The sequence below is a fragment of the Anabrus simplex genome, chromosome 6 (assembly GCF_040414725.1).
Source record: "Anabrus simplex isolate iqAnaSimp1 chromosome 6, ASM4041472v1, whole genome shotgun sequence".
Classification (NCBI taxonomy): domain Eukaryota; kingdom Metazoa; phylum Arthropoda; class Insecta; order Orthoptera; family Tettigoniidae; genus Anabrus; species Anabrus simplex.
The window spans coordinates 74942236-74969384 of record NC_090270.1 but is presented as its reverse complement, the minus strand read 5'-3'; the positions used below and the strand labels follow the sequence as shown (position 1 = coordinate 74969384).

The window sequence follows — 27149 nt, the reverse complement described above, 5'->3', positions numbered from 1 at the left end:
ACTCATTGCACCTATTTTCAAGTTCCACGATATTAGACTGTAGGCTTTCGGCACAATCTGCCATTAAGACCAAGTCGTCAGCATAGGCCAAACTGCTGACTACATTTCCACCTAACTGAATTCCTCCCTGCCTTTTATACTTTTCAGCAGATGATCCATGTAAACTACGAACAGCAAAGGTGAAAGATTACAGCCTTGTCTAACCCCTGTAAGTACCCTGAACCAGGAACTCATTCTGCCATCAATTCTCACTGAAGCCCAATTGTCAACATAAATGCCTTTGATTGCTTTTAATAATCTGCCTTTAATTCCATAGTCCCCCAGTATGGCGAACATCTTTTCCCTCGGTACCCTGTCATATGCTTTCTCTAGATCTACGAAACATAAACACAACTGCCTATTCCTCTCGTAGCATTTTTCAATTACCTGGCGCATACTGAAAATCTGATCCTGACAGCCTCTCTGTGGTCTGAAACCACACTGGTTTTCATCCAACTTCCTTTCAACGACTGATCGCACCCTCCCTTCCAAGATGCCAGTGAATTCTTTGCCTGGTATACTAATCAGTGAGATACCTCGATAGTTGTTGCAATCCTTCCTGTTCCCTAGCTTATAGATAGGTGCAATTACTGCTTTTGCCCAATCTGAAGGTACCTTACCAACACTCCACGCTAATTTTACTACTCTATGAAGCCATTTCATCCCTGCCTTCCCACTATACTTCACCATTTCAGGTCTAATTTCATCTATTCCTGCTGCCTTATGACAATGGAGTTTATTTACCATCCTTTCCACTTCCTCAAGCATAATTTCACCAACATCATTTTCCTCCTCCCCTTGAGCTTCGCTGTTCACAACACTACCAGGATGATTTCCTTTTACATTGAGAAGATGTTCAAAATATTCCCTCCACCTCTCCAGTGATTCCCTGGGATCTATTATGAGTTCACCTGAATTACTCAAAACACTGTTCATTTCCTTTTTCCCTCCCTTCCTAAGATTCTTTATTACTGTCCAGAAAGGTTTCCCTGCTGCTTGACCTAGCCTTTCCAGGTTGTTACCAAAATCTTCCCATGACTTCTTTTTGGATTCAACAATTATTTGTTTCGCTCTGTTTCTTTCATCTACATACAACTCCCTTTCTGCCTCGGCCCTTGTTTGGAACCATTTCTTATAAGCCTTCTTTTTACGTTTACAAGCTGCTCTCACTTCATCATTCCACCAAGATGTTCGCCTTTTCCCATCTTTACACACAGTTGTTCCAAGGCATTCCCTGGCTGGTTCTACTACAGCATCCCTGTATGCCACCCATTCAGTTTCTATATCCTGAACCTGCTTAGTGTCTACTGTTCGAAACTTCTCACTAATCATATCCATGTACTTCCGTCTAATTTCCTCGTCCTGGAGATTTTCTACCCTTATTCGTTTGCAGACAGATTTCACTTTCTCTACCTTAGGCCTAGAGATACTTAGTTCACTACAGATCAGATAGTGGTCTGTATCATCGAAAAATCCCCGGAAAACTCGTACATTCCTAACAGATTTCCTGAATTCGAAGTCTGTTAAGATATAGTCTATTATGGATCTGGTACCCCTAGCCTCTCATGTGTAGCGGTGAATAGCCTTATGCTTGAAGAATGTATTCGTAACAGCTAAACCCATACTAGCACAGAAGTCCAGCAAACGCTTCCCATTCCTATTAGCTTCCATATCTTCCCCACATTTACCAATCACCCTTTCGTATCCTTCAGTTCTATTCTCAACTCTCGCATTGAAATCGCCCATTAGCACTATTCTATCCTTGCTGTTTACCCTGACCACGATGTCACTCAATGCTTCATAAAACTTGTCAACTTCATCCTCATCTGCACCCTCACATGGTGAATACACGGACACAATTTTAGTCCTAATTCCTCCAACTGACAAATCTACCCACATCATTCGCTCATTTACGTGCCTAACAGAAACTATGTTCCGTGCAATGCTATTCCTGATAAAGAGCCCTACCCCAGACTCTGCCCTTCCCTTTCTAACATCCCTCAAGTACACTTTATAATCTCCTATCTCTTCCTCGTTATCTCCCCTTACCCGAATATCACTTACTCCTAGCACATCCAGATGCATCCTCTTTGCTGACTCAGCCAGTTCTACTTTCTTTCTTCCATAAGCCCCATTAATATTGATAGCTCCCCATCGAATTCCATTTCGTTCGCCAAGTTGTTTCCAAGGAGTCCCTCGCCTGTCAAATGGGAGTAGGACTCCGTTACTCCCATAGGTCCGAGGCTTGCTTAAAATGTTCTGAGCTCAGTTGATTCATGAAGCAGGATGCTGCCTTACTTGCACATAGTCCAAGTGAGGATCTCTCCTCTAACGGGTTATGGACCACCGGTGGATTGTATAGTCCTAGCCGCCTGAGCACAAGGAGGGCCAGGACTCAGAATATGTCCGAGATGCCCACTCCCATTCCATAGCAACTGGTATCCCGACTCTCAGGACCACTTACTAGGCCACTCAGCCGTTGCCCATGGTTCACAAACTAAGACGTGACTACAATAACCCACAAACATGAACCATTGATGAGGAGAAAGCTAATATATATATATATATATATATTTACAAGTTACTTTATGTCACACCAACACAGATAGGTCTTACGGCGACGATGGGACAGGAAAGGGCTAGGAGTGGGAAGGAATCAGCTGTGGCCTTCATTAAGGTACAGCCCCAGCATTTTCCTGGTGTAAAAATGGGAAACCATCTTCAGGGCTGCCGACGGTGGGGAAAGTTAATACATCAGAAGATGGTAATGTATTAAGATGTGGAGCTTATCCTCATCCTTTTGCGTTTTCTTCCTGTTTCTCCCTATTCCCATATTGACCTGTTGTCGTGTTTTTCGTATTATATGTTCCTTTTGATGTTCCTGTCTTTCTATGTATGACTTGGCTTGCACTTGCTTGTTCCTTTACATTACTTATAGTGGGATATATTACTACACTTCAGCACTGGCTACATCTTTACTTATAGTATACCTTCAAATTACATAGCACAGTTCCTCAGAAGTGGGAATAGAGACATCAGCTGATTATTAAATCTCATTACAATAAACCTCAATCTCTAAATCCTAGGCCAGGGGGCATAATAAATTCAGCACAGTACAAACTACATTACCTCTGAGGAATTTCACCTCAGCCGCCTGAACTTAACTCTCATCTCAATTTGTTGCTGTACATTAACCCGGCAGGATGCACGCTCTCTGTTGAGAAAATTACCCACAAACAAAAATCCTCCTTTATTCTAAATTTTAATTATTGGAAACTATGTAAATGATGATACATTTATGCAGTAAATCAATTTTAATCGGTTTGGAATAATTATGGCAATGTGCAACTTGTGATAATAAGAATGGATATTGAAATATTCATGTCCTCATAACGTTTACACATACATTGGCATCACTCAGTTGTTTATATTTGTTTATATTAGACATACATTTTCTGTATCAAAAGAGTCACATATGATTAACATCCATTGGGTATAGAGGGAAGAGCAGAGGGTAACAACTGTACAGGATGTTGAAAGATCAGGCTTGATTACACTTCACTCCTGGTCCATTACTTCCTGTTGCTCATTCAATGGTTCCACACATTCTCCATACACTGGTTTCACATGTTCCTGGCAAACTAGTTTTCCACATATTACTTTTTACTTCCACGGTCTTTGTATCTTCCTGCTTGACGCTTTCTGAGGACTGTACTTTTCCTTTCCTCAGATTTTCAAGAAAGCCACTGAACACGATTTTGAAGATTTGCTAATGGATTTAGTATTTTACTTCTCGATGCCAAATGTTCCTTCATGAGATCCAAGGACAGCATTTTCACACAATTTTGATAGAATGTAGATTCAGGGTTGAGTTGAGAGTGTTTGCTTTATAAATGACTTGAGCATTTGAAATACACACTTAAAAAAAAAAAAAAAAAAAAAAAAAAAACCAATAGCAAACTCTATTCTTTGGCAACGTGCATCCGCCTATCGAACATGGGAATCTGATTCTGCCTTTCAGTATGGTGTTAGCTCCATTCCATGCAGTGAAGCACGATCAGACCCATCGTGGCACGCTGGGCACACTGCCCACAATGCGGTTGAGGCTGTCCTGGTCCATCCTGTCCCGCTCTTGGACAGTAGCTCTCTGGAGGTCGGCCAGGGTGAGAGATGGATTCATTCATCGTCGCACTGCCTGTTTCAGCATACCGGACATGTTCAATGGGACTCATATCTGGAGACACCACATGAAAATCCATCCAATGGACGTGGGCCTCCTTGAGGAAGAGGTTCACAAGACCAAAGTGGTGTGAGCACGCTCTGTCATCTTTCCGAACGAATCTGTCGTCGAAATATTGTCGGTACAGTTGATCAATGTGCCTGAGGATTCTGTTCTGACATTGTGTACCAGTCATATTGCCCTCCACGAGTTGTGTCTGACATCCATACATAATGCCCCTCCAAAACATGATGAATCGGTTTCCCTGATGGGCATGTGGGATGGCGTACAGGACATGCCTGGCATTACCTCGTTCTCTCCAAGCCCTGCTCTGACGATTATTCAGCGTCAGACATATTTGGCACTCATCCGTGAAGAGGACCCGCTGCCATTTTTCCGAAGTCCAGTTCAAGAGTTCTTTTGCCATCTGTACCTGGCGCCACGGTGTTGGGGTGTATGTGCTGGTGCTTGCCAAGGAACTCTTGGGTGCTGTTGGTCCCTATGGAGATGATTTCTGATTGTCTGCATTGACACTATACCGGCCAGACCGGCGATTACTGGTACAAGTAAACAAAGAACAAAGTTGACAGAAACCTTAAAAACTGACCATCAAAATTGTCAGTAAATACTCACCAACTAGTTAGCCAATGGCCCATAACACAGAGAATAGTTGGATCCAAAATTAAGTATAGGCATGATATAAAATGAATGAAGTTTTGAAAGAAAAACACCAAAATTTCTTTCTCTAAACAATTAAAATTTAATTAATAATTCATTTGCAAGAACTTTACAATTATTTGCAAGAATACTTTTTTCCCCTCTTTAAAACTTACGGTGCACCGTTTAAGACAAATTAAATTTAAAAGATAGAAATCAATTAAATAAAATAAGACTGGATTAAGTCAAAACATTTTCCACTGAGATGAGCGACGCCCTCTAAATTAAAAACTAAAATTAACATTAAAGAATAAAATAATTAATGAGAAAAATTATCTCCTGGCAGAAGCCCCTAAAATAACAGTTTTTCCAGCACATTAATTTCAAAATATTACAGGATTTCTTCCTCTTTAATTAATTATCGGACTTAATAATGAGAGGCCACGGATTCTCTCGAAGAAACCAGAACTCAAGGGGACTCCAGGAAAAGTAAAAGAAAGTGGACCGAGTACTAGTTCAAAACCAGAAGAAACACAAAGGTCAGCTTTAAACAGGTCACCAACATGACCTAAAATTCACCGCGCTTCACTAAAGATACCAGGAACCTCCAAATTTGGGGGACAACCCGTGCAAAATTAATCATCAAACCCCAAAGATATAGGGTTTAAACACATCAACACAAGAACCACACCCAAATCAACACAATTACATATATCATTAATACAGAGCGAATGCATTCCAATAAAATAATAAATGAAAGGGAAAGAGCAACAGCTCAAACTTCAGGCCACGGCCAAATTATCACATCAATCTCTCTTTTTTTTTTTTTTTTAATAATCATCATCAACATCATGCCAACAACTCATCACCATGGACAACGGTTGCCATAGAAACAACCAACAAGAGCAAGACTCATAATTTAAAAAATATATATATATTGCATTCTGAAAAGGAGAACTAGAGAATGGAAATAAAAAGAATAAGAAGATTTGGGTTTCCTGAGAAAATCGCGTGGTCTCAATTTTTACAGCAGACGACTACGCGCTAGTAAAATTATGTCATTTCTTATTAACAACATATCTTTTACATGATCTGAAAAATAGTTAAGATTTACAATGAAGTTATTTCTCGCAGAAAAATGCAGAGAGATAAACAGGTTTTGATAGAGTTCTTCCTGCGGTACAGAGTTTGAAAAGGTGCAGTCAGTAAGCCAAGTACTTTTCACTTTACAAAATTTCCAAGTTCATTCGGAAGAAGAGCAATCAGAATTGTTATTCGTAGGATGGAATAATATCCACAAATTTAATCAAGCTTTGAGGCGAGGCAATCCAGGAACAGGAGAAAAGAACATACAATTATCTAGAAAAACATAACTTACTTTTGGTCCTTGCACATAAGCTAATGTATGGCGTCAGCCGGGATCTTATACTCACAACTTTCCAAATGAATAAAATTAGTATGTAAGTTGCGGACGTCCACTCCCGGAAGAATCATATACAACTTTTGAGGGCATAAGCCCCCATACTTTATGAATTACCCAGGCATGCTGTGGTATTTTGATGCTCTAGCAATGAGCCAACGCAAAACACATCCAACATCCATGATGGACGACAATGAACTGGCCTCACGCCAATAAGCTACGCGAAGCCGAACTTAGCTGGATAGCGAATGAGCTGCGGGAGATAGACTTGCTCTAGATATTGGTCAAACACTGGACCAGAAAATAACAAGGATAGGAGCAGAATACCTCGTATATGGATGATGGAGTATAACCGCGGGTGGAGAAGATGCAATTAAATTTAGCGACATAAGTCGCACAGGAAATAAAATTAAAACAGAATTGGGATAAAATTCCAAGGTGATACAAATTTCAAAGGTGAGTCACCTAGGCCAAAAATGTTTGGAGAGAAAGGCTAAAAACGTGTCCCCACTGGGACAGACACATCCCTACCGGTTGCCTGCCGTAAGGCATTACACAGTTCTGTTGTGGTGTATGCCGGGTTCTTTCAAGCTAAGATTTGCAAGTAATGGTTGTCAGCTGCTGTTGAAGACCGCGGACGACCACTACGAGGACGATCTTCAACATTTTGTGTCACACGATAGCATGTATGTTCTGACAATGTCGCCATGGTGTACACCAACTAGGCTGGCAATAGCACTCACAGAGAGGCCCTGCTGATGCAGTGTCATTATGCGTGTACAGTCAAGAGTGGTAATTGCTTGTCAAGGCACATTTGCGTACTGCACAGGACATGAATGTGCTCTTGTCAAGTTGTGTCCACAGGTGACAGTAACAGTGCACTCTTCTGGATTGTTCTGAGACTGCATGTATTACCTCAACGTCCACTAACAGACAGCATTACATGTCATTTGTATGTCTGTTCGTCATGCAACAAAGAGCGAACATCCTTCAAAAAATACAATTGGTGCAGAACGTTTTTTTTTGAGGTATCTTAGAAGTGAAGCTTCCACGGTGTGAAGAATTATTTAATTTAATTTCCGGGTTGAACCGTGTTGTACTTGTATGCATATCACGTACAGTTTGCCGACGTTTCGTATACATTGCAGTATTCTTTGTCAAGGCGACTGAAATACCCCTACTCGATCCGAGGTAATCAGTCTCCCAGGCAGAAATTACACTACTAGAGTGGCCTTGATCTTGGCCTTTTATATCCTAGTCTTTCTGGCTGGCGTAAGTCCTGGCTGTCTCACGAGACTTTTGGAAAGTATATGTCACAGCCAGGTAGTGGGGGCTTGCCCGCGCTGTTATGTAATGGGGTTGCGGCCCGTGTGTTTATGTTGTGGTCTGTATGTCTTAAACTATGAATGATAGGCATCCAAGAATTACTGATTTTGTATCCTTCTTGTAAATTTATGTTGTTCGGATGTTTCTTGATTTCGATAGCCTTGCGGATTTTCCTTTCCATATTCCAAGGGATAGCTGCTAGGATCTTGGTCTTGTGAAATGATATTCCGTGCCTAGTTTCGTAGGAATGCTTGGCTACTGCTGAAATATCTGTGTTTTGGTTCTTGGTGTGACGGATATGTTATTTTAGGCGGATGGAGATCAGACGTTTTGTCTCACCTACATAACGTCTGATCTCCACCTGCCTAAAAGAACATATCCGTCACACCAAGAACCAAAACACAGATATTTCAGCAGTAGCCAAGCATTCCTACGAAACTAGGCACGGAATATCATTTCACAAGACCAAGATCCTAGCAGCTATCCCTTGGAATATGGAAAGGAAAATCCGCGAGGCTATCGAAATCAAGAAACATCCGAACAACATAAATTTACAAGAAGGATACAAAATCAGTAATTCTTGGATGCCTATCATTCATAGTTTAAGACATACAGACCACAACATAAACACACGGGCCGCAACCCCATTACATAACAGCGCGGGCAAGCCCCCACTACCTGGCTGTGACATATACTTTCCAGAAGTCTCGCGAGACAGCTAGGGCTTACGTCAGCCAGAAAGGCTAGGATATAAAAGGCCAAGATCAAGGCCACTCTAGTAGTGTAATTTCTGCCTGGGAGACTGATTACCTTGGATCGAGTAGGGGTATTTCAGTCGCCTTGACAAAGAATACTGCAATGTATTCGAAACGTCGGCAAACTGTACGTGATATGTGTACAAGTACAACACGGTTCAACCCGGAAATTAAATTAAATAGTTTTTTTGAGGTTTGTGTATATTTGCAGTGAAAATGAAAATCCACAGCCTGTTTCCTGTCCTTCGACTGGGTCAGGAATGGAATGAATGAAGCCCCTATCTAGTGGCAAGGATAGGAATGTGCCAGCTGCCAAAGCCTGTCGCACTCCGCTGGGGCAATGATTAATGAATAACAGATGAAATGAAATGATATTGGAGAGTGTTGCTGGAATTTAAGATGACAGGGAAAACTGGAGTACCTGGAGAAAAACCTGTCCCACCTCCGCTTTGTCCAGCACAAATCTTACATGGAGTGACTGGGATTTGAACCACGGAACCCATATATATTTGCAATACTCAACGAGAAAGAGAGGAATGGTTCCTCTAACACCAACCATAATCCGATGACTATGTTATCATCCAATTGGTATTCTTATTGATAGAATTGGATGGTTGGTTCATATGTTGCTTTCTTTTCCCTATGAACCTCATTAGGTTGTATTTCTCACATTTCAAATCTGATCTTCGGATCTATTATAAAGCCCTTTCAGTGGTCTTTGAAGACTTTCATGTCAATTATTCAACGGGTGTTACATGTAACAGAGAGACCGTCAACCTCCTCGAAGACTGTGAAGCCTGAGTTCCTTGACACTTGAACAGTGGCAGATTGTATGATATTTTGTATTTCATAGAGCTTCCCCATAAAAAAATGAAATGGCGTATGGCTTTTAGTGCCGGGAATGTCCGAGGACAAGTTCGGCTCACCAGATGCAGGTCTTTTGATTTGACTCCCGTAGGCGACCTGCACGTCGTGATGAGGATGAAATAATGATGAAGACGACACATACACCCAGCCCCCGTGCCAGCGAAATTAACCAATTATGGTTAAAATTCCTGACCCTGCCGGGAATCAAATCCGGGACCCCTATGACCCAAGAACAGCACGCTAACCATTCAGCCATGGAGCAGGACGCTTCCCCATAAGAACAGTAAGACATTTCATCTTACATAACTGTTCCAAATTAAAAAATGATTACACTGTGTAACACAAACAATGTATAGAGCTTTCGCATTTGTTTTAAATTAGATTGGCTGTTCTTTGTCTTCCCTGTCAGTGTTCATTAGTACAGGTGGAACTGCAATCAGCCACCTCAGTCATGTGAATTCCCTATTGTAGGTGACAGGTATGATGTTTTTGTTGCACAGGTCCACCAAATCCTTATGTTTTGCAGTAGAGATTGGCAGGTGTTTCACATGCAATGCCTTCAGTACTCTGTTAACTTCCATCTGTGTGTTGTTGCTGTGTGGTATATTCAGGACCATTTGCAAGTCAAAAGACACATACAAGAATGATTTACATTGTTTCCCACAATACTGGTCTTTCAGAAAAGCTTCTTTTGTAACCCATTTTTCTTTGCAATGTTTCTTGAATTCTTCTTCAATTGTTCCATTTTTATCCCTGCAATTTACTTTAAATTCTGACATAAGGCACATTATTTTTTCTTTTTAGGTACATGTATATCTACATTAAATTATTTTCAAAAATGTCCTTGAAGATTCTTTTTTGACAGAAAAATATTGCATTCCATGTACAGTCAAAATACATTACTTAAATTTTAAATTCTATAGGCAGATTTTTCTTTTGCATACTGTCTTGACAGTAGTGTGAAGGCACTGCTGGCAGCTTTGTAATGAATTTTACCACCTGTTCTTTGTTCTCTTGTGATGTCTTATTTGATGGCATTTTCCTACCCTGGTGACAGATATTGGTATGCTGAGGCCTGTTCTGTTATTAGTGTGTACTGCATTGTTTTTTTGTTTGTTGGCTATATCCAAGGTATTTAGGAGGGACTATTCATTTCAAAGCAGTGACTTGTTGCTTAAGACAATTCAACTAATCAACGTTTGGTTGTAATATGGGATAAGAGTAATTCTAGTGAGAGTTGTCATATCACCTGGATGTAACATTTAATGCTTTGAGAGTTACTTCAAATTTCAATTATCTGCTGATTTATGGCAGTGATGTTACAGCTACTTCAAAAGATTCCCTTAATACATGTAATGATGAAACCTAAGAAAAAGGTAACACATGACGAGGGAAAAAATAAAAAAAACTAGGGTTAAGCCAGTTTACCTGAACACCATCAGTATTTTCCCTGACCCAGCTATAACTGTATAAGGAGATATGATAATCATATCATCCTCATCATAATCATCATGATGATGTGTTTCTGGGGACCAGAGATATACTGTAGTATGACACACTTATTTAGTAGGATGTTATTTAACAGATAATTATCTGAACAATGTTTTTACTGTAACTCCATTTATTTATTTATTATTTATTTACAGAGTTTATGCCCACATTGGAGCACTTAAATCAGACTACAACAAATTTGTCTTCCTTTTCTTCTCCCAAAAAGTCTTGAGTCTGGTTGACCTGGCTGCCCTCTCTGCATCCGTTATAACATATTGTTTCCTCTGTACAGTGGTCAGAGGAAGCCTGATGCATTTATTCTTCAAAATACTTTTCTCGCCTCTGTTTTCTATGGTTTGCATGGTAATATTCAACTCCTCCAAATCACTTTGAACTTCTTTAAACCAATTGTTTTTTGATTTACTATTCCAAAAGTAATTAAATAATTGTTTTAAAACTCTGTTATCACTTAGTCGAAATATATGACAAAAAAAGGCAATTCTTCTTTTTCTCATCGTGTCTGTGATGGACTCACTTTCCCGATAGATAACCTCATTCGGCAACAATCTCCACTGTCCATCCACCTGATGTTTCTTGTTTATGATCGTCCTGAGTATCCTTCGATCAACTCGTTGTAAGCGTTCTGTTGTTGATCTAGTATTGAGTTTAAATAATGTTTCACAAGCATAAGTTGCTTCTGGTTTAATAAGAGTTATAATGCCTAAATTTAGCATTAATCGAAAGACATTTCTTTTTGTATGTAGGCCAAGTTATCCGTTGTGCCTGCTTCAGTTTATATATTTTGCTCTCTATTGATGGTTTTTCATTGCAATTCCAAGTGAGATTTTCACCCAAATATTTAAATGTACTTACAATTTCAATTCGTTTATTATTATTTAATAATAGCTCTGAATTTAAAGTTCTGAAAGTAGGCATTATTTTTGTTTTATCATACGAAATTTGCAATCCAACTTTTTTCGCTACATTTGCAAGTTCTTCCAATTGAACTTTAGCCTCTTCGAAACCATTTGCCAGTATCGCAAGATCATCCGCGAATGCCAAGCAATTTAGTTTGATATTTTTTCCAATTTTGACTTTTGGAGGACATACCCAGTCCACTCTCGCATGACCTTTTCCAATACACAATTGAACAATAATGGCGAAAGTCCATCTCCCTGGCAGAGGCCTGTTGTAATTGCAAATGATTTAGATAACTCATATCTGAATCTAACTTTAGATTGAGTATTCTTACGAGTCATACCAATCAGGCTAATAAGTTTGGAATGTAGACCAAATTCCTGAAGGACATTCAACAGTGATTCACGATGTATACTATCATACGCCTTTTGAAAATCAACAAACGTAATAACTAAATTTTTGTTTCTAGATCTATGATGTTTCATAATCCATTTTAAACTAATGATTTCGTCAGGGCAGCTTCTTCCTGGATGAAATCCACCTTGATATTCCCCTAGTCCACAGTCAAGATGTCCCTGTATTCTGTTATAGATAATCTTAGATAAAATCTTATATGTAATATCCAATAATGATACTCCCCGATAATTATTTGGATCAGATCTATCGCCCTTTTTATGCAATGGTTGAATTATTGCCATATTCCACTCTTCAGGCATTGTAGCAGTATTCCAAATATCTATAAGATGTTTATGTAGATTCTGAACGGTTTGGTCATTAGCATTCTTCCATACCTCTGCGACGATTTGGTTCTCTCCCGGTGCTTTATAATTTTTAAGGGAATCAATTGCTGCTTGTACTTCATTATAAACGGGTGGTGTAACCTTTTCTAAAGGTATCCTATTTTTTGGATGTGTGTCATATTGCAGATATTCTGAAGGTTCCTCACTGTTAAGTAAGTTATCAAAGTATCTAGCTAAAGTTTCCGCATTATCTTGATTAGTATGTGCCTGTTTTCCAGTAGTATCGCTCATTAGGAGTGTTGGGGGAGTATAATTTGTTTGATATTGCCGAAATGTTTTATAGTAATCTCTTGTATTATGTTGAGTAAATGCTTCGTCAATAGAGTGTAACATCTCCGTGTGATCATTTCTCTTAACCCTTCGGATGATTTTAGCCGTATGTTGTCTAGCAGTAACAAGTTCTTCGCATGACTGTTCTGTTTTCCGTTGTTGATCAATTAACCATGCCTTGTGTCGGTGTTGAATCGCTGCATCGCACTCCTCATTCCACCAAGCATGTTTTTTCCTCTTTTTAACGGGAGCGTTTTCCTCAGCAATGGTTTTTAGCTTGTTAATTACCGTTCCCAAATCATCACTTAGATAGGTTTTAGATTGTTCATAATATAATTTATTATTAATGAGATAGCTAGGGTCATATGTTTTCTTCCTATTACATTTGGAGAGAATGTGTTTCTTTTTTGGAGTTAATTTTATTTTAATTTTGGACAAATAATGATCTGAATCCATGTCCACTCCACGGAGGACCCTCACATTGTAAATTTCCTTATGATAGTTCTTATCCATAGCTACATGATCAATTTGGAACTCCTCTAATTTAACATTAGGGCACTTCCAAGTCATCAGTTTATGTGGTCATCGTTTGAATCGTGTGGTTTCCAAAAGTAGCCCATGATCAATACAAAGATCTATCAATCTCTGACCATTCCTGTTAGTTAGATGATGAGCTGGCCACTTACCTACAACATTACGAAACTTTTTCTCACGGCCTATTTTAGCATTGAAATCGCCAATCATGATTTTAATATGGTTATCAGAAATGGATGATAATAGTTGGTCTAGTTCTTCCCAAAATTTGTCTGTGTCTTCCCTGTTGGTCCTGTTTTTTTCATTCGTTGGAGCATGGACGTTTATCAATGTGTACGTTTTATTCTCTACTTTGATTGTCATCAATGCCGTTCGGGGGGAGGTGGAAGAAAAATCTTCGATTGAATCTAAGATATTAGTATGAACCAAAAAGCCGACTCCAAACTGAGGAACACTCTTTAGTACTCTTTCGCCTGGGGGACCCTTGTATAGGCGATATCCCCCTGACTCAAGGGGGTCTTGATCTGTATTACGCAATTCTTGAAGAGCAGTTATCAGTATCTTATGTTGATCTAAGACGTCTGTGAGATGTTTTAATTTGCCCACTTTCATTCGTGAATTTATGTTCATTGTAGTGAAATATGAGAACTGTCCTGATTTATTAAATTTAAGTTTCCTCTTGATCGGATGGGTCTGCATGTTGTTGTCAAAACAAGGCACCGGGTTGGCTAGTGGTAGTTCAATAATGGTGTGTCGTGGGTTCACATGGCACGGATTGGGTACACTTAACCGTGTACCCACAAAACTCGGAGGTAAAACTCAGAGGCGCTCCGACTCGCCTTGGTCTTCCATGTGACACCCCACCGTATCTGAATGGTGTCTTTGTTTGGATCTGATGATCGTGTGTATCCAAACCGGTGGATATTTCATTAGAAGACTAATCATAATAGGCTGATTGTCTGATCAATGATCGATACATTTCTGACCGAAGTCAGGGCTTACAATGCCAGATGTGATCTGGCAAGGTGATGAATGGTGAATGATGGGTGATGGAAGATGAATTGTGAAGAAGGCTTTTTGCCTTATTTCATCCTAGTTGTTCAGGACTGGGAGTAGGCATTTCCTCCATAGCCCGCGAACGTTATGGTTTTCCCGCCAATACTCGGGTAGCTGATTGCAGTGGTTTCCCACTGGGCGATGGGGTCGCCACATCCCTACGCCAAACTGTAACTCTATAATTATAATTTATGAGAAATTGACAATACATTCTAATGAAAATTATTTACCTGCAATTAAACTGAAAAAAAGAAGACAGTGATGACTTCACTTGCTGGAAAGCCAAAGTTATCAATTTATCTACAACAAAACTCTTTCTGATGTTCCTCCAACATGATAATCTTGTCCTTGAATATTTCAATAAACAATACTTAGCAAAACAATACAATGCATAATTATACAACTATTATAATAGTATTCTTTCATTTCACTGAGGCATGCTTACTGTTGAAGAATTTTCAAACAGGTTCCGTCCCAGTGCAGAGTATAATCCTGAGGGATAATCATCAGGACTGTACTCATTGATCACTGGGAGCTGATGAAGAGCTCCATTGACTGCAGCTAAGACAGTGTCAGGGAGGTCTTCACCCTGGGAAGAAAAGATTTTCTCCATGTCAAGGTTAGGTAGCACAAGCTCCGCTGAAGCTACTGCCTTCAAAAGCAGACTGTTATCACCTACAATAAACCAAAGAATATGCTTTAGATGAATATCTCCAGTATTTAGTTGTAAAGGTAACTTCAACAAAATTGCACATTAAGAGAGATTTTATTTAATTTGTAATTATAATAATTCTGAGAGGATCGAATAAAGAAGGACAAGCCCACATACATGGTATTGGTAGATCTACAAAAGGTATTTGATGATGTTGATTGGATCAAGCTATTTGAGATTCTGAAGGTGATCGGGATCAGATACCAAGAACAAAGAATTATCTACAATCTGAAAAATTCAGTCTGCAGTGATAAGAATCGAGGGCTTTGAAAAAGATGCAGCAATCCAGAAAGGAGTAAGGCAAGGTTGCAGTTTGGTGCCCTCCTTTTCAGTGTTTATATAGAACAGGCAATAAAGGAAATCAAAGAGGAATTTGGAAATGGAATCACAATCCAAGGAGAGGAAATCAAAACCCTGAGATTTGCTGATGATATTGTTATTTTATCTGAGACTGCAGAAGATCTGGAGAAATTGCTGAAGGGTATGCACAGAGTCTTGGGTAAGGAGTACAAGATGAAAATAAATAAGTCCAAAACAAAAGTAATGGAGTGCAGTCGAATGAAGTCAGGTGATGCAGGAAATATTAGATTAGGAAATGAAGTCTTAAAGAAAGTAGATGAATATTGTTACCTAGGTAGTAAAATAACTAGTGATTTATTTATTTATTTATTTAATACATGTGCCACCAACAGAGACACGCTCCAATTATAGGTGGCTTTTACAAATTATTTGAACAAATAACATAGAAATACCAAAAAGAAGAAAATGTGAAAACGCTTTGTAAATGAGATGATAATGCTCTGTATGAAATGGATGAGACAATATATCGTATACAGAAGCCTGTTAATAAATCAAACAAAAAATTGTAACAAAATCATGTAAATATTATACATATAAACAAATCACTTCGACGAGAAAAATTCTTTTAATATATTTACATATGTGTCATATTCATAAGCAAAGTCAAGATCTATATGATACTTATTAACTAAGTTATTGTATGTTTCACACATATTGATAAACGGAGAGTTCTTAAAAAATACAGTTTTGGAGACTGGAGTAATAAACAATTGCCGAAATCTTAAATTTCCTTTTCTAACATTAAAACATAACTCGTGAAGCGAACTATTATCGTCAATTAATGCATTAACCATCTTATAGAGATAAATTTGTTGGGCTATTACACGCCTACTGGCTAGCGATACATATTTAAATTCATTCAACAAAAATTCATATGAAATATAATTTCTAAAGGGGAATATCTTATATTTTTTATAATAAATATATCTTAAAAAGCGTTTCTGCACCCTTTCAATTTGATTTTGGTAAGATTTATAACATGGAGACCAAATTATACATGAATACTCAAGTTTTGATCGGACAATACTATTGAATAATAAGGTGAGTGCATACGTGTTAGAAAAATCTCTTGAATTTCTAATTATAAAACCCAATTTCTTATAGGAATCATTAACCATTGTATTAATATGCTCTTTGAAAGATAAATTTCTTGTAACAATTACCCCTAAGTCATTAACAGAGTGGACAACTTTAAGTTCTTCATTATTAATTTTATATTTATAATTCAATGTATTTTTCTTATTTGAAATCTGAAGGAAACAGCATTTATTTATATTAAGTTGCAAACAGTTTTCAATACTCCATGCGTATAAGTAATCCAAATCATATTGCAATTTCAACGTATCATCAACATTTTTTATCTCTTTATAAAGTTTGACATCATCAGCATATAATAAACAGTGAGAAAACCTAATTCTAGTGGGCAAATCATTAATATATAAAATAAAGAATAAAGGGCCAAGGTTAGACCCTTGTGGTACACCAGAAGTAACATTGTATGTGAAAGACTCATGTTGATGATAGTAAACATATTGTTTCCGTGCACTAAGATAAGATGCAAGCAGTTTTAACCAAGGAGGGGTCAGACCAAAGCATGACAATTTTTTCATTAAAATGCCGTGATCTAATTTGTCGAAGGCTTTGGAAAAATCTGTGTATATTACGTCGACCTGTCCTTGATTGGATGAAGTAAGATGGACATAAAATTCAGACTAGCACAAGCAAGGAAGGCCTTTCTTAAGAAAAGAAATTTGTTCACTTTGAACATTGATATAGGGATTAGAAAGCTGTTTCTGAAGACTTTTGTCTGGAGTGTGGCATTGTATGGAAGTGAAACATGAACGATAACTAGCTCAGAAAGAAAGAGAATAGAAGCTTTTGAAATATGGTGTTACAGAAGAATGCTGAAGAAGAGATGGATAGATCGAATCACGAATGGAAAGATACTGAATCGAATTGGTGAAAGGAGATTGATTTGGCTAAATTTGACCAGAAGAAGAAATAGAATGATAGGACACATCTTAAGACACCCAGGACTTCTTCATTTGGTTTTTGAGGGAAATGTAGGTGGTAAGAATGATAGGGGTAGACCAAGGTATGAATATGACAAGCAGATTAGAGCAGATGTAGGATGCAGCAGTTATGCAGAAATGAAAAGGTTAACACAGGATAGGCTTGCAGGGATAGCTGCAACAAACCAGTCTATGGACTGATGATTCAAACAACAACAATAATTCTATTGCTAGATAATTTTTATTTTGCTATGTTGTCTATTGTGTGACAATCAGGATGGTTTAACTTTCCATTTTGCCTGCTCTTTAGTGCTGTTTCAACTTCAAACCACATGGTGTTGGTCTCTCTGGATTTCATCTGTTCTACAGTTCCATTGTTCGTGATGGTGCTGTCTCAGTCTCCATTCAACAACATGCTGAAGTACCTCTTCATTTCATTTCTGATACCTGCCTCTGTTCTTATCAAACTACCATCATTTGTTTCCCGTGCAAGGATGTTTCTATATTTACTTCTTTTACTCTATATTGTAGCTTTCTATTTCCTTAACAGTCCTCTATCCTGGCAGTAGAGTCATCCCAGCACTTTTTCTTTTCTTCTTGGATTAGTCGTTTTACAGCCGACTTCTTGTTCCGATATTCCTGTGCTCGATCTTCAGTTTCTACCCAATTTCTTCCATTACCTTTTTTTTCTGTCTTTTGTTTTTGTTTTACAGGATCTAATTTTCTTTCCAGCATATTTCTTTCTTTTACCACTGTCTTCACCCGGAAATTCCACCACGGCATTATTTCCATCTCTATTCGTGATGCACTTTTTCCCCCACAGACTTCCTCAGATTCCTTTACCAGAGTTTCTTTGAACTAGGTTACTACTACTACTATTACTACTACTCTCATTTTTTGGGTAATTTCATTATTATCCTTGCTTGGTAATTTGTTTTCTTCTGTGAGTCCTTTAACAATCAGTTCTTTGGCATTTTTTAAAACTTAGCTTTGGGGACATAGGCATATGATCAGCTATCAACAGCTAATGGTTGCTATCTAGGCACTCACTGGTTATGACTTGTAACATCACTAACATACTGACTGGAATGTCCATCAGTGATGAAATAATATAAGATGCAATGATATAAGCAAACAGTAATCCTAAATAGTGAGAATATTCTTATATAAGAGAAATATCTACACACAAACTACGGTAAAATATATAAGGAAATAGCACAACAGATTACAATGGATACTGATGTTTATGCAAGAGGGAAAGGAGTACATAGGAAAATTGATTATAAACGGGATCGCGAAGGGAAGGGAGTACAGTAGAACCTCTGTTAACCAGAATAAAGGTGATTGGGGGGAGTGGTTTTGGATAATCAATATTTTGCATAATAATTAAAATATTTTTTAGGGTTTAAGAAATGTTTTTTGACGTTTTCAGTGAAAGTAAATGAAGACAATGTACATACAATGTTAACAAACTATTTTAATAAACCAAAACTACTGTACTCCATTCTCTCTCTGCATCATCATCATCATCATGTGTTCTGCCTATTGCTCATTGATCTAATCAAGATATTATTTTCGCTGAAGAAGAAAATTACGACTCTTGAAACATGTACAATGTGAAATAGCCTCTGTGTTTATTTTATTACAGTATATTCAATACTGACAACGAAGATTCAAATTAAATTCCTTAATTCACTGTAAGTAGTCTATACAGACCAATCTAGGCCATAAATATGGTCATATTTATAGATTCTAATGAAAACATGTTGCAATAAAGGTACAATCACCACTGCATGGACAGTTACAAGGATACTCAGGAAGCCAAAACGAACTGAGTTGGCAATAGAGAAGGGAAGGAGGCATTCGAAGTCCGTGCATTCTGTTACTCATCCCCTTCGTCATAACATAACATAGCAAGCAACAGAACTAATGAAAGAGCCAAAACAAACTGAATTGGCAACAGAGAAGGGAAGGAAGCAGTCAAGGTCAGAGTCCCTTTGTCGTATAACATAACAAACTATGGAATGTATGGAACCTTTTAAGTTTTTTATCAAATGGCCCAATAGTAGAGTGATTGCTATTTGTACTGTAGATTATTATACTCTGATATGAATGAATCAGTGGCAGCTCATGCTGAATTATATTGGTGGTTCTGCTCTATGACGCCCAGTCCATTATAGTAAGTGTAATAGACAAATCTAAATTCGTATTGCATACGGGAAATGCTAACTGAGCTCATGTTCATCCGTCCCGCAGAATCGCTTTATTCCATGTCCTATCAGTTTGAAGTTCCCGAAAATGTACAGTAAAAATACAGGTAAACATAAATCTCAATTTGTAAGACCCTGATTTTGAAGGACAGTGACAATATAAATAACTGACTTGTACAAAAACAACAATTAAAATGTTTCAAAAAGAGCCTTTCTTCCACTTATCGAAAAATGTTGATCTAGTATCGACACACTCATATTTACAGAGGTTCCGAGACTTGCATACATCATTGAGAGCGGCTTTCTTAATGGAGAGTGAACATCATCTGATGGTACTAACGTTCTTGTTTTCATTTTCATGACTACCTAACTCGGAAGAATTCACTACCATTACGCAGATACATATTCATGATTACTTATAGGCCTAATAACTCGCTCATTTGCTTCGTATGAGAGAGAATATTTTCGGTTGTTGGACAGAATTATGCTTAAGTCCTAGCCATTTGCACAATAGATACAGAAATATACGGACCCCTATCTTAAAGTACGTTGTTTGAAGACTTAACATGATTTTGTGTTGCTTAATCACAACTGAACACCGTCCTCTTTTATCACACATTTCTCCCGTACTTAAGATATTTGGACTTCCTTTCTACTGAACATAAGAATCACAACTATACTCTAGTATCTGAGAATGTTGATACGTAAGAATTTAAAGCCATATCAATATCCACACAGTTTTAAAAGTTCTTTCATCTCTTTCATATCTTTCATCCTGGTGGTTCTTCAGCCCTGCAGGTTGTATTATGAAGCTGTGACTGGAATGAATGCTGTATTGCTTTTATTCCAAATTTAGTTTGTGGTTACTAAGTACATTGATGAGTACGGCGGAGGGAGCTTTTTGCCTAACAGCTAAGATATCAACATGCTTTACTTGCTGCAGTGATTCTCTCGGAGACGGTGGCACTGGTACTACCTCTAGTGTATTAATTACTAACTCTATGGACTCAGCAACACAGCTTCTCCAATGCTCCAATATACGCGAATAGGCCAGTTGTGCTGCAAGGCGTTCACACAGAACCTTATGGACAACTCTTAGCCACCTATCAGAGAAAGCTGTAGTACAGTGTGCTCTCACATACTTTCAACCTGATGTTCTGTCATTCACAGATTGTAACATGGTTGTTAGATCACCACTATCTGAATGGGTTTTGATCTTTTGCTTAACAACACTCAATATGAAGGATTGGATTGCTAATTGCTGTATATAATATCTTTCTTTTCTTTTTTTTCTTTTTTTTTTTGCTAGGGGCTTTACGTCGCACCGACACAGATAGGTCTTATGGCGACGATGGGATAGGAAAGGCCTAGGAGTTGGAAGGAAGCGGCCGTGGCCTTAATTAAGGTACAGCCCCAGCATTTGCCTGGTGTGAAAATGGGAAACCACGGAAAACCATCTTCAGGGCTGCCGATAGTGGGATTCGAACCTACTATCTCCCGGATGCAAGCTCACAGCCGCGCGCCTCTACGCGCACGGCCAACTCGCCCGGTATATCTTTCATCCTGGTGGTTCTGCAGCTCTGCAGGTTGTATTATGAAGCTGCGATTTTAATGAATGTTGTATTGCTTTTATTCCAAATTTAGTCTGTGGTTGCTAAGTAGGCCTACATATAGTTTATTTTTCTGTGCTATTCAATGTGTTGGTATCTCACTGATTAAAGGAAATTCGTTGTTAGTGAACATAAGATTATGCAAAATTTTGTAAATTATCATGTTTTTAAAAACAGCTTTAAAACATGTATTAGGTACATCTGTTTCTATGGTGTGTGTGATGCATCGCTAGCCTCAACAGTATTATTAGCCCAACTATAAAAGAAAGAAACTCTTGAAGAGACTCAAAAACTAATTAGAGGAAACATGTTTAAGAACTCACCAGAAATTAAGATAAAGTACCCTGAAAGCTGATCCATTCGGTATTGAGGCTGAAGTCTGGTAAGAAGATATTGTTCATTTTCATTTAAAGAGCTACAGAGGGCTTTAAAACACTGCAAAAAACAAAAAAACAGATATTTCTGTAAGCTTAGAAACAGTGAGAATAAAAAACCAGAACACATGAAAAAAATTCATAAAAAGATACAGAAGCCAAAGCTCAGTGGTTCTAACTAAAGCATTAATGACTTTTCCTCAGTGCCAAGCATCACTACTGAAGCTTTCAGTATGCAATTTTCTTTGCGATGTTACTGTACTATTTCTATGATGTGGTAGTAAAGCATTCAGCTGACTATGACAAAGGGTCTTTAATAATCATAACGTCAGGATTCAGACTAAGCTTCATGTGTGTCAGACTATTGCAATAGCAACACTCCTACTACTTCTCAACAAGGATTCAACTCATATTACAATATCTGGTAAATATATATCCGTATGTCCAACCCTCGTCCCGTTTCTCTACAGGGTCAGGTGTGAAGTGAGATAAATCTTCATAGCAAGTTTTTATGACCGGATGCCCTTCCTGATGTCAACCTGGTGCCGGCACATAGCCTACTCCTGTCGAATAGCATCGGGGGTCAGCTCGATACTGATGGATGAATCACCATCAACATCATCATACGCCCCAACTCCATATGAACACTGCCGAGAGGTTTGGAATTGAATCCACACAATTTAGTGATTAGAAATTGTATACCATCATCTCTGCTACCCTGCCAGACAACATTCTAATAGTGAAATTTTTTCGTTCAACGGGACTTAAACCGGCTTACCATGGTGTCAAACTATATAGACTTGATGCCTTAAAATCATGGCCATGAGGTGGGTACAATATCTGGTAAATATATATCTATTAAATTACTTAATTCTATGATATAGATGTTGATTCCCATAGGGAATCTGAAATCTGAAATATTTGTCCTGAATGAGCAAATTTATAATACCAATATAAATGGTCCGTTATTGGACATTATAAATTTTCCAGCTAGCTCATTCTTGGTTGCCAGCGTTTCGCCCTCGTGTGCTAGGGTGGGCTCATCAGTTGGTACCTAGCACACCTACCAATACGCTGGCTAGTGCATACCGTGGAGGCCACTGCGTAGGCTAACTGGAGCCACCGGCAGTGCCAATGCACTAAGAGACTTTGTCTCATCACTAGAAATTGATGCCAGCTTGGCCATCAGATGATGGCCTCCACGGTATGCACTAGCCAGCGTATTGGTAGGTGTGCTAGGTACCAACTGATGAGCCCACCCTAGCACACGAGGGCGAAACGCTGGCAACCAAGAATGAGCTAGCTGGAAAATTTATAATGTCCAATAACGGACCATTTATATTGGTACTTAATTCTATTCCTTTGTTTACAACACTTCTACAGTTTAAAACTAACACTTTTATGTTGTAACCAAGGTTGAAGTTTACAGAACACAACTTTTATTTGCTTCACTTTATAATATTTACACAAATAACAGAAATTTATTTTGAAGCAAAAAGGAATATTGAATCTTGAGAAAAGTCTGTCTTATACAATATGTACAGGTTTGCAGTCTTTATATACACTTCTATCTTGAAAAGATAGTCTTTGTGAATTGACACGTTGATAGTCGAGAACTATCTGGCACACTAACATAAATGTCTTTGAGAGTCCTTGTTTGTTGAAGTGCCTGAATTCCTAAAAAGCAAGTTCAATTGATTGAAGAAATTCCACCTAGCGAAACTAAGGGAGCTTGCGTAAATTAGGGAATGAAAATGGCTTGTAAAAGAATTACGGAACATAGGCAGTGGAAACAGGTAAGGGAGCGGTGACCAGAGGTGAAACCTCGTACTGCCAGAAATTCAGTCCACCTGGTCGAAGCACATTTTCAAGAGGAGTAGCCTCCGTGCTCGACGTAGGGTGTATTCTGGAGCTGGACACCGGGGCAAGTGGGCGATTGAGCAGACAGGGAGCTCCTATTTATAGTACACTCGATGGTCAGGCACGCGCACTGAGGGCTGCGCGTCGAAGCTAGCAGAATGATACACAGGCGCGCGTGCAGCTGGCTGGCTGAGCGAGAAGAGAGCGCCGGACATACAACATTTTATGTCGTTACTTGACTTCAGCTCTCTGTACACTTATTACCGCTCCTTAGTCCTCCCCCCTCGTTCCCGTGAATGTACTTCCCTATAACACTTCTAAACAAACATCCTAACATACACGTACCGTTGTGGTTCAAGTGAGGGCCATCTGAGTGCAGATTCTTATCTCCTACACACCCATTATGATCCACGAGGCAAGTCTTTTAAGTAAGTACCAATCTGCCACAAAGTTATGCAATTTTTTAAACTATTTTTTTACATGTAAGCCTGTACCTTAAACTACTTCTCAATGTAAGTTCCAAGTGTATTAAGTCACTTGTTATATCGTGAAACCAGCTTCTGAATTCCGTCCTCATAAAAATCTGCCACCTGATGTGCCAGTCACTGCAACATGGTTGTTTCTAGGTCATCAGCGTTGTGGCGCTGACCTCCTAAATGCTTTTTCAAGTGCTGGAACAAGTGGTAGTCACTAGGCGCTAGGTCAGGACAATACAACTCATGATCAAATTGTTCCCAGTCAATGAAGCAATGAGGCCTTTGATTCAATTAGCCATGTGATGTCGCTCATTGTCATGAAGCAAAAGAATCCCCCTTGTGAGTATGCCACACCGTATGTTTTGGACTGCACAACAGAGTTTACGTTAGGTCTCACAATAAGTCTTGGCATTTGTTGTGTCACCCTAGGGCAAAAAATCCACAAAACACAGTGCACATGAGTTTCCAAGGTAAAATTGTTTGCCTGCACTTCACTTTCTTTGGTGATGTTGAGTGTTTTGATTCCAATGTAACATAAGCCACCCATGTTTTGGTGCGGGTGACAATTTGGCTTAGGAATGCATCACCACCATTATTGCACCATTCAAGGAAAGTCAGAGCACTGCCTACACACTTGGTTTTGTGCACCTCTGTCAGCATCCGCGCTACCCAGCGTGAGCACAAGTTCTGATAATCTAAGCGTCCTTACACTATTTCATAAAGAACACTCCTTGACATTTCAAGCAACTCATAACTTGATCACAAAATCATAAAGCATCTGTTTTCTCAAACCTCTGCATCAACTTTTTGTACCAAGTCTTCAGTAATGACGCCAGCCCTGTGGTGTAGGGGTAGTATACCTGCCTCTTATCTGGAGGCCCCGGGTTCGATTCCCGGCCAGGTCAGGGATTTTTACCTGGACCTGAGGGCTGGTTCCAGGTCCACTCAGCCTACGTGATTAGAATTGAGGAGCTATCTGACGGTGAGAGAGCGGCCCCGGTCTAGAAAACCAAGAATAACGGCCGAGAGGAACTGTCGTGCCGACCACACGACACCTCGAAATCTGCAGGCCTTCAGGCTGAGCAGCGGTCGCTTGATAGACCAAGGCCCTTCAAGGGCTGTAGTGCCATGGGGTTTGGTTTGGTTTCAGTAATGACAGGCGGTCGCCTTCTTTAAATGCTCTAACCCATTTTCTTACCATTCCTTTGTTCATAGTGTGTTCTCCATACACTCCACTAATTTGCTGATGAATTTAACAGCTTTGACGTCTTTTGCATTTAGAAGATGAATCACAGAGCATACTTCACACTCAGTGAGACCGTTAAGTGTCAGAAGAATTTTCAATATGAACAAACAAACATAAATGCTTCCATAATGCCATTTGTGGCTAGCCTACTAATGTACGTACTGAGCATGCATGCACTGCAGTGGCCATATTTAAAAATAGTGGAACCTCGATTCTCCGTTTTTGGGGGGGGACCCCAGGGGGAAAAAAGCGTAAGATACGGGAAAACGGAAAATCTGGAAATGAATTAAAGCCATCAACAATTTGGCTAGACATCACAATAATTAAATGCGTATAATTATAATTATGGTGCCTTATTATTAATGGGCCTTGGCCTACCAAGTGACCCACTGCTCAACCCGAAGGTCTGCATATTACGGCATGACGCATGGTCAGTGTAACGAATCCTCTCGGCCATTATTCTTGGCTCTCTAGACCGGGATTGTTACCTCACCTTAAGATAGCTCCTTAATTAAGGCTTCGCCCACAGTGCAGAAGGCAAGCAGCGTTGCCGCTATCGAAAAGCTGAAGAGTGGGGAGGAGAGAGCATCTGTGTGGACATTTAGCGAGAGTCAGTAACCGGCGTCTCCCCTACACGTGATGATTAGATAATGACAGTTTCAGTTTTCTCGTTTGTCTCTGCTTTTAGAAATATTTTACCTAAACTGAAGAATTCGATGTAGGACCAGGAGAGAATTTTGTGATCATCCAGTAAATAAATAACGTGAAATGCATGGGGAATTTCATCATTTATATGGAGAACTGAATTGATTTAAGATTTTTTCAAATATACTTGTATGTCCATTCAAACTTTTGACTACTTACTAAAACTTAAGGCACGACTACAGAAGCAAGTCACCAACTTCCAGAGACCCATAAAAGTCAGATGTAATGCCGAACACAAGTTTTCATCTTGGCAATATATTACAAAGGATAATAATATTAACTAAATAATAATAATAATAATAATAATAATAATAATAATAATAATAATAATAATAATAATAATAATAATAATATGTATTAAAGGCAATATTGTTTATGTCCATAACCGTGTTTGATTTTAAACGGAATTTATCTGGTTTATTTAAAATTGTTCCAATCTCTTTCCAGGCCTCCCTTGTCACTATTAGGTTTTTGAAGTTCTCTTGTCTCTGTCGTTCCATAGAAAAGTTTGGGTTTGAACTTCAGAAATTAGCACTTTCATCTTTTCTCTTGTGTATTCACTAACAGTCATTGCAAACGGCACAGCTGAAATCTCAAACAGGAGTGAGTGGCTAGCGACAGGTAGTGTTGTCTTTGAACCAACTTCCCCTCCAAAATGATGTGCCACTGGTACTATGGCCACATGCATTTCCTAACGGAGATTTTAGTTTCATCTACGCCGCCACACAACACAACGCTCTGCTCGCCACTTGCACTGTGGCCGAAGCCTAACGGTAATCACCTAAGCAGATGGACCTAGGTAAAAATGCTCGACGTGGCCAGGCAACGAACCCGGGGCCTACGGGTGAGAGGTATGCAAGCTAGATCATGCAGACGGCTTCAAATATTAATTACCAGTACATGAGTTACAAATCTCCAAATTTTACATTCACTTTTACCGGGGAAACTTCTTCAGTTTCTCGTGAAAACTTCTTTTATGTCAGCGACTTTGATCAACCAAGCTCATCAAAATATGTAATACATAATGTGAAGCCGAACAACTATCGATCACAAGTAGTTTTTAATTCTCTAATCTAATCAAATAAAGCACATCAGATACAAAAGCGCCCAACATGATGACAAAATCCCTTTTTTTTTTAAATTTTCCATTGTAATTTGGTCACCGGTATACTGTTTGTAGTTAAGTTTCTGGAAACCTTGTACCGCATAAATTATGCCTACATCGACTTTTA

General features: G+C 38.9%; 1 protein-coding gene across 1 annotated transcript in view; it reads right to left on the bottom strand.

Moving 5' to 3' along the window:
- Positions 1 to 27149, bottom strand: part of LOC136875874 (meiosis 1 arrest protein) — a 147754-nt gene that overhangs the window by 14415 nt on the left and 106190 nt on the right. The window contains exons 7-8 of the mRNA XM_067149496.2: positions 21580 to 21691; positions 14798 to 15027 (exon numbers count right to left, since the gene is read on the bottom strand). Of these exons, the coding sequence (XP_067005597.2) occupies positions 14798 to 15027; positions 21580 to 21691 (342 nt within the window). The remainder of the gene's footprint in view (positions 1 to 14797; positions 15028 to 21579; positions 21692 to 27149) is intronic.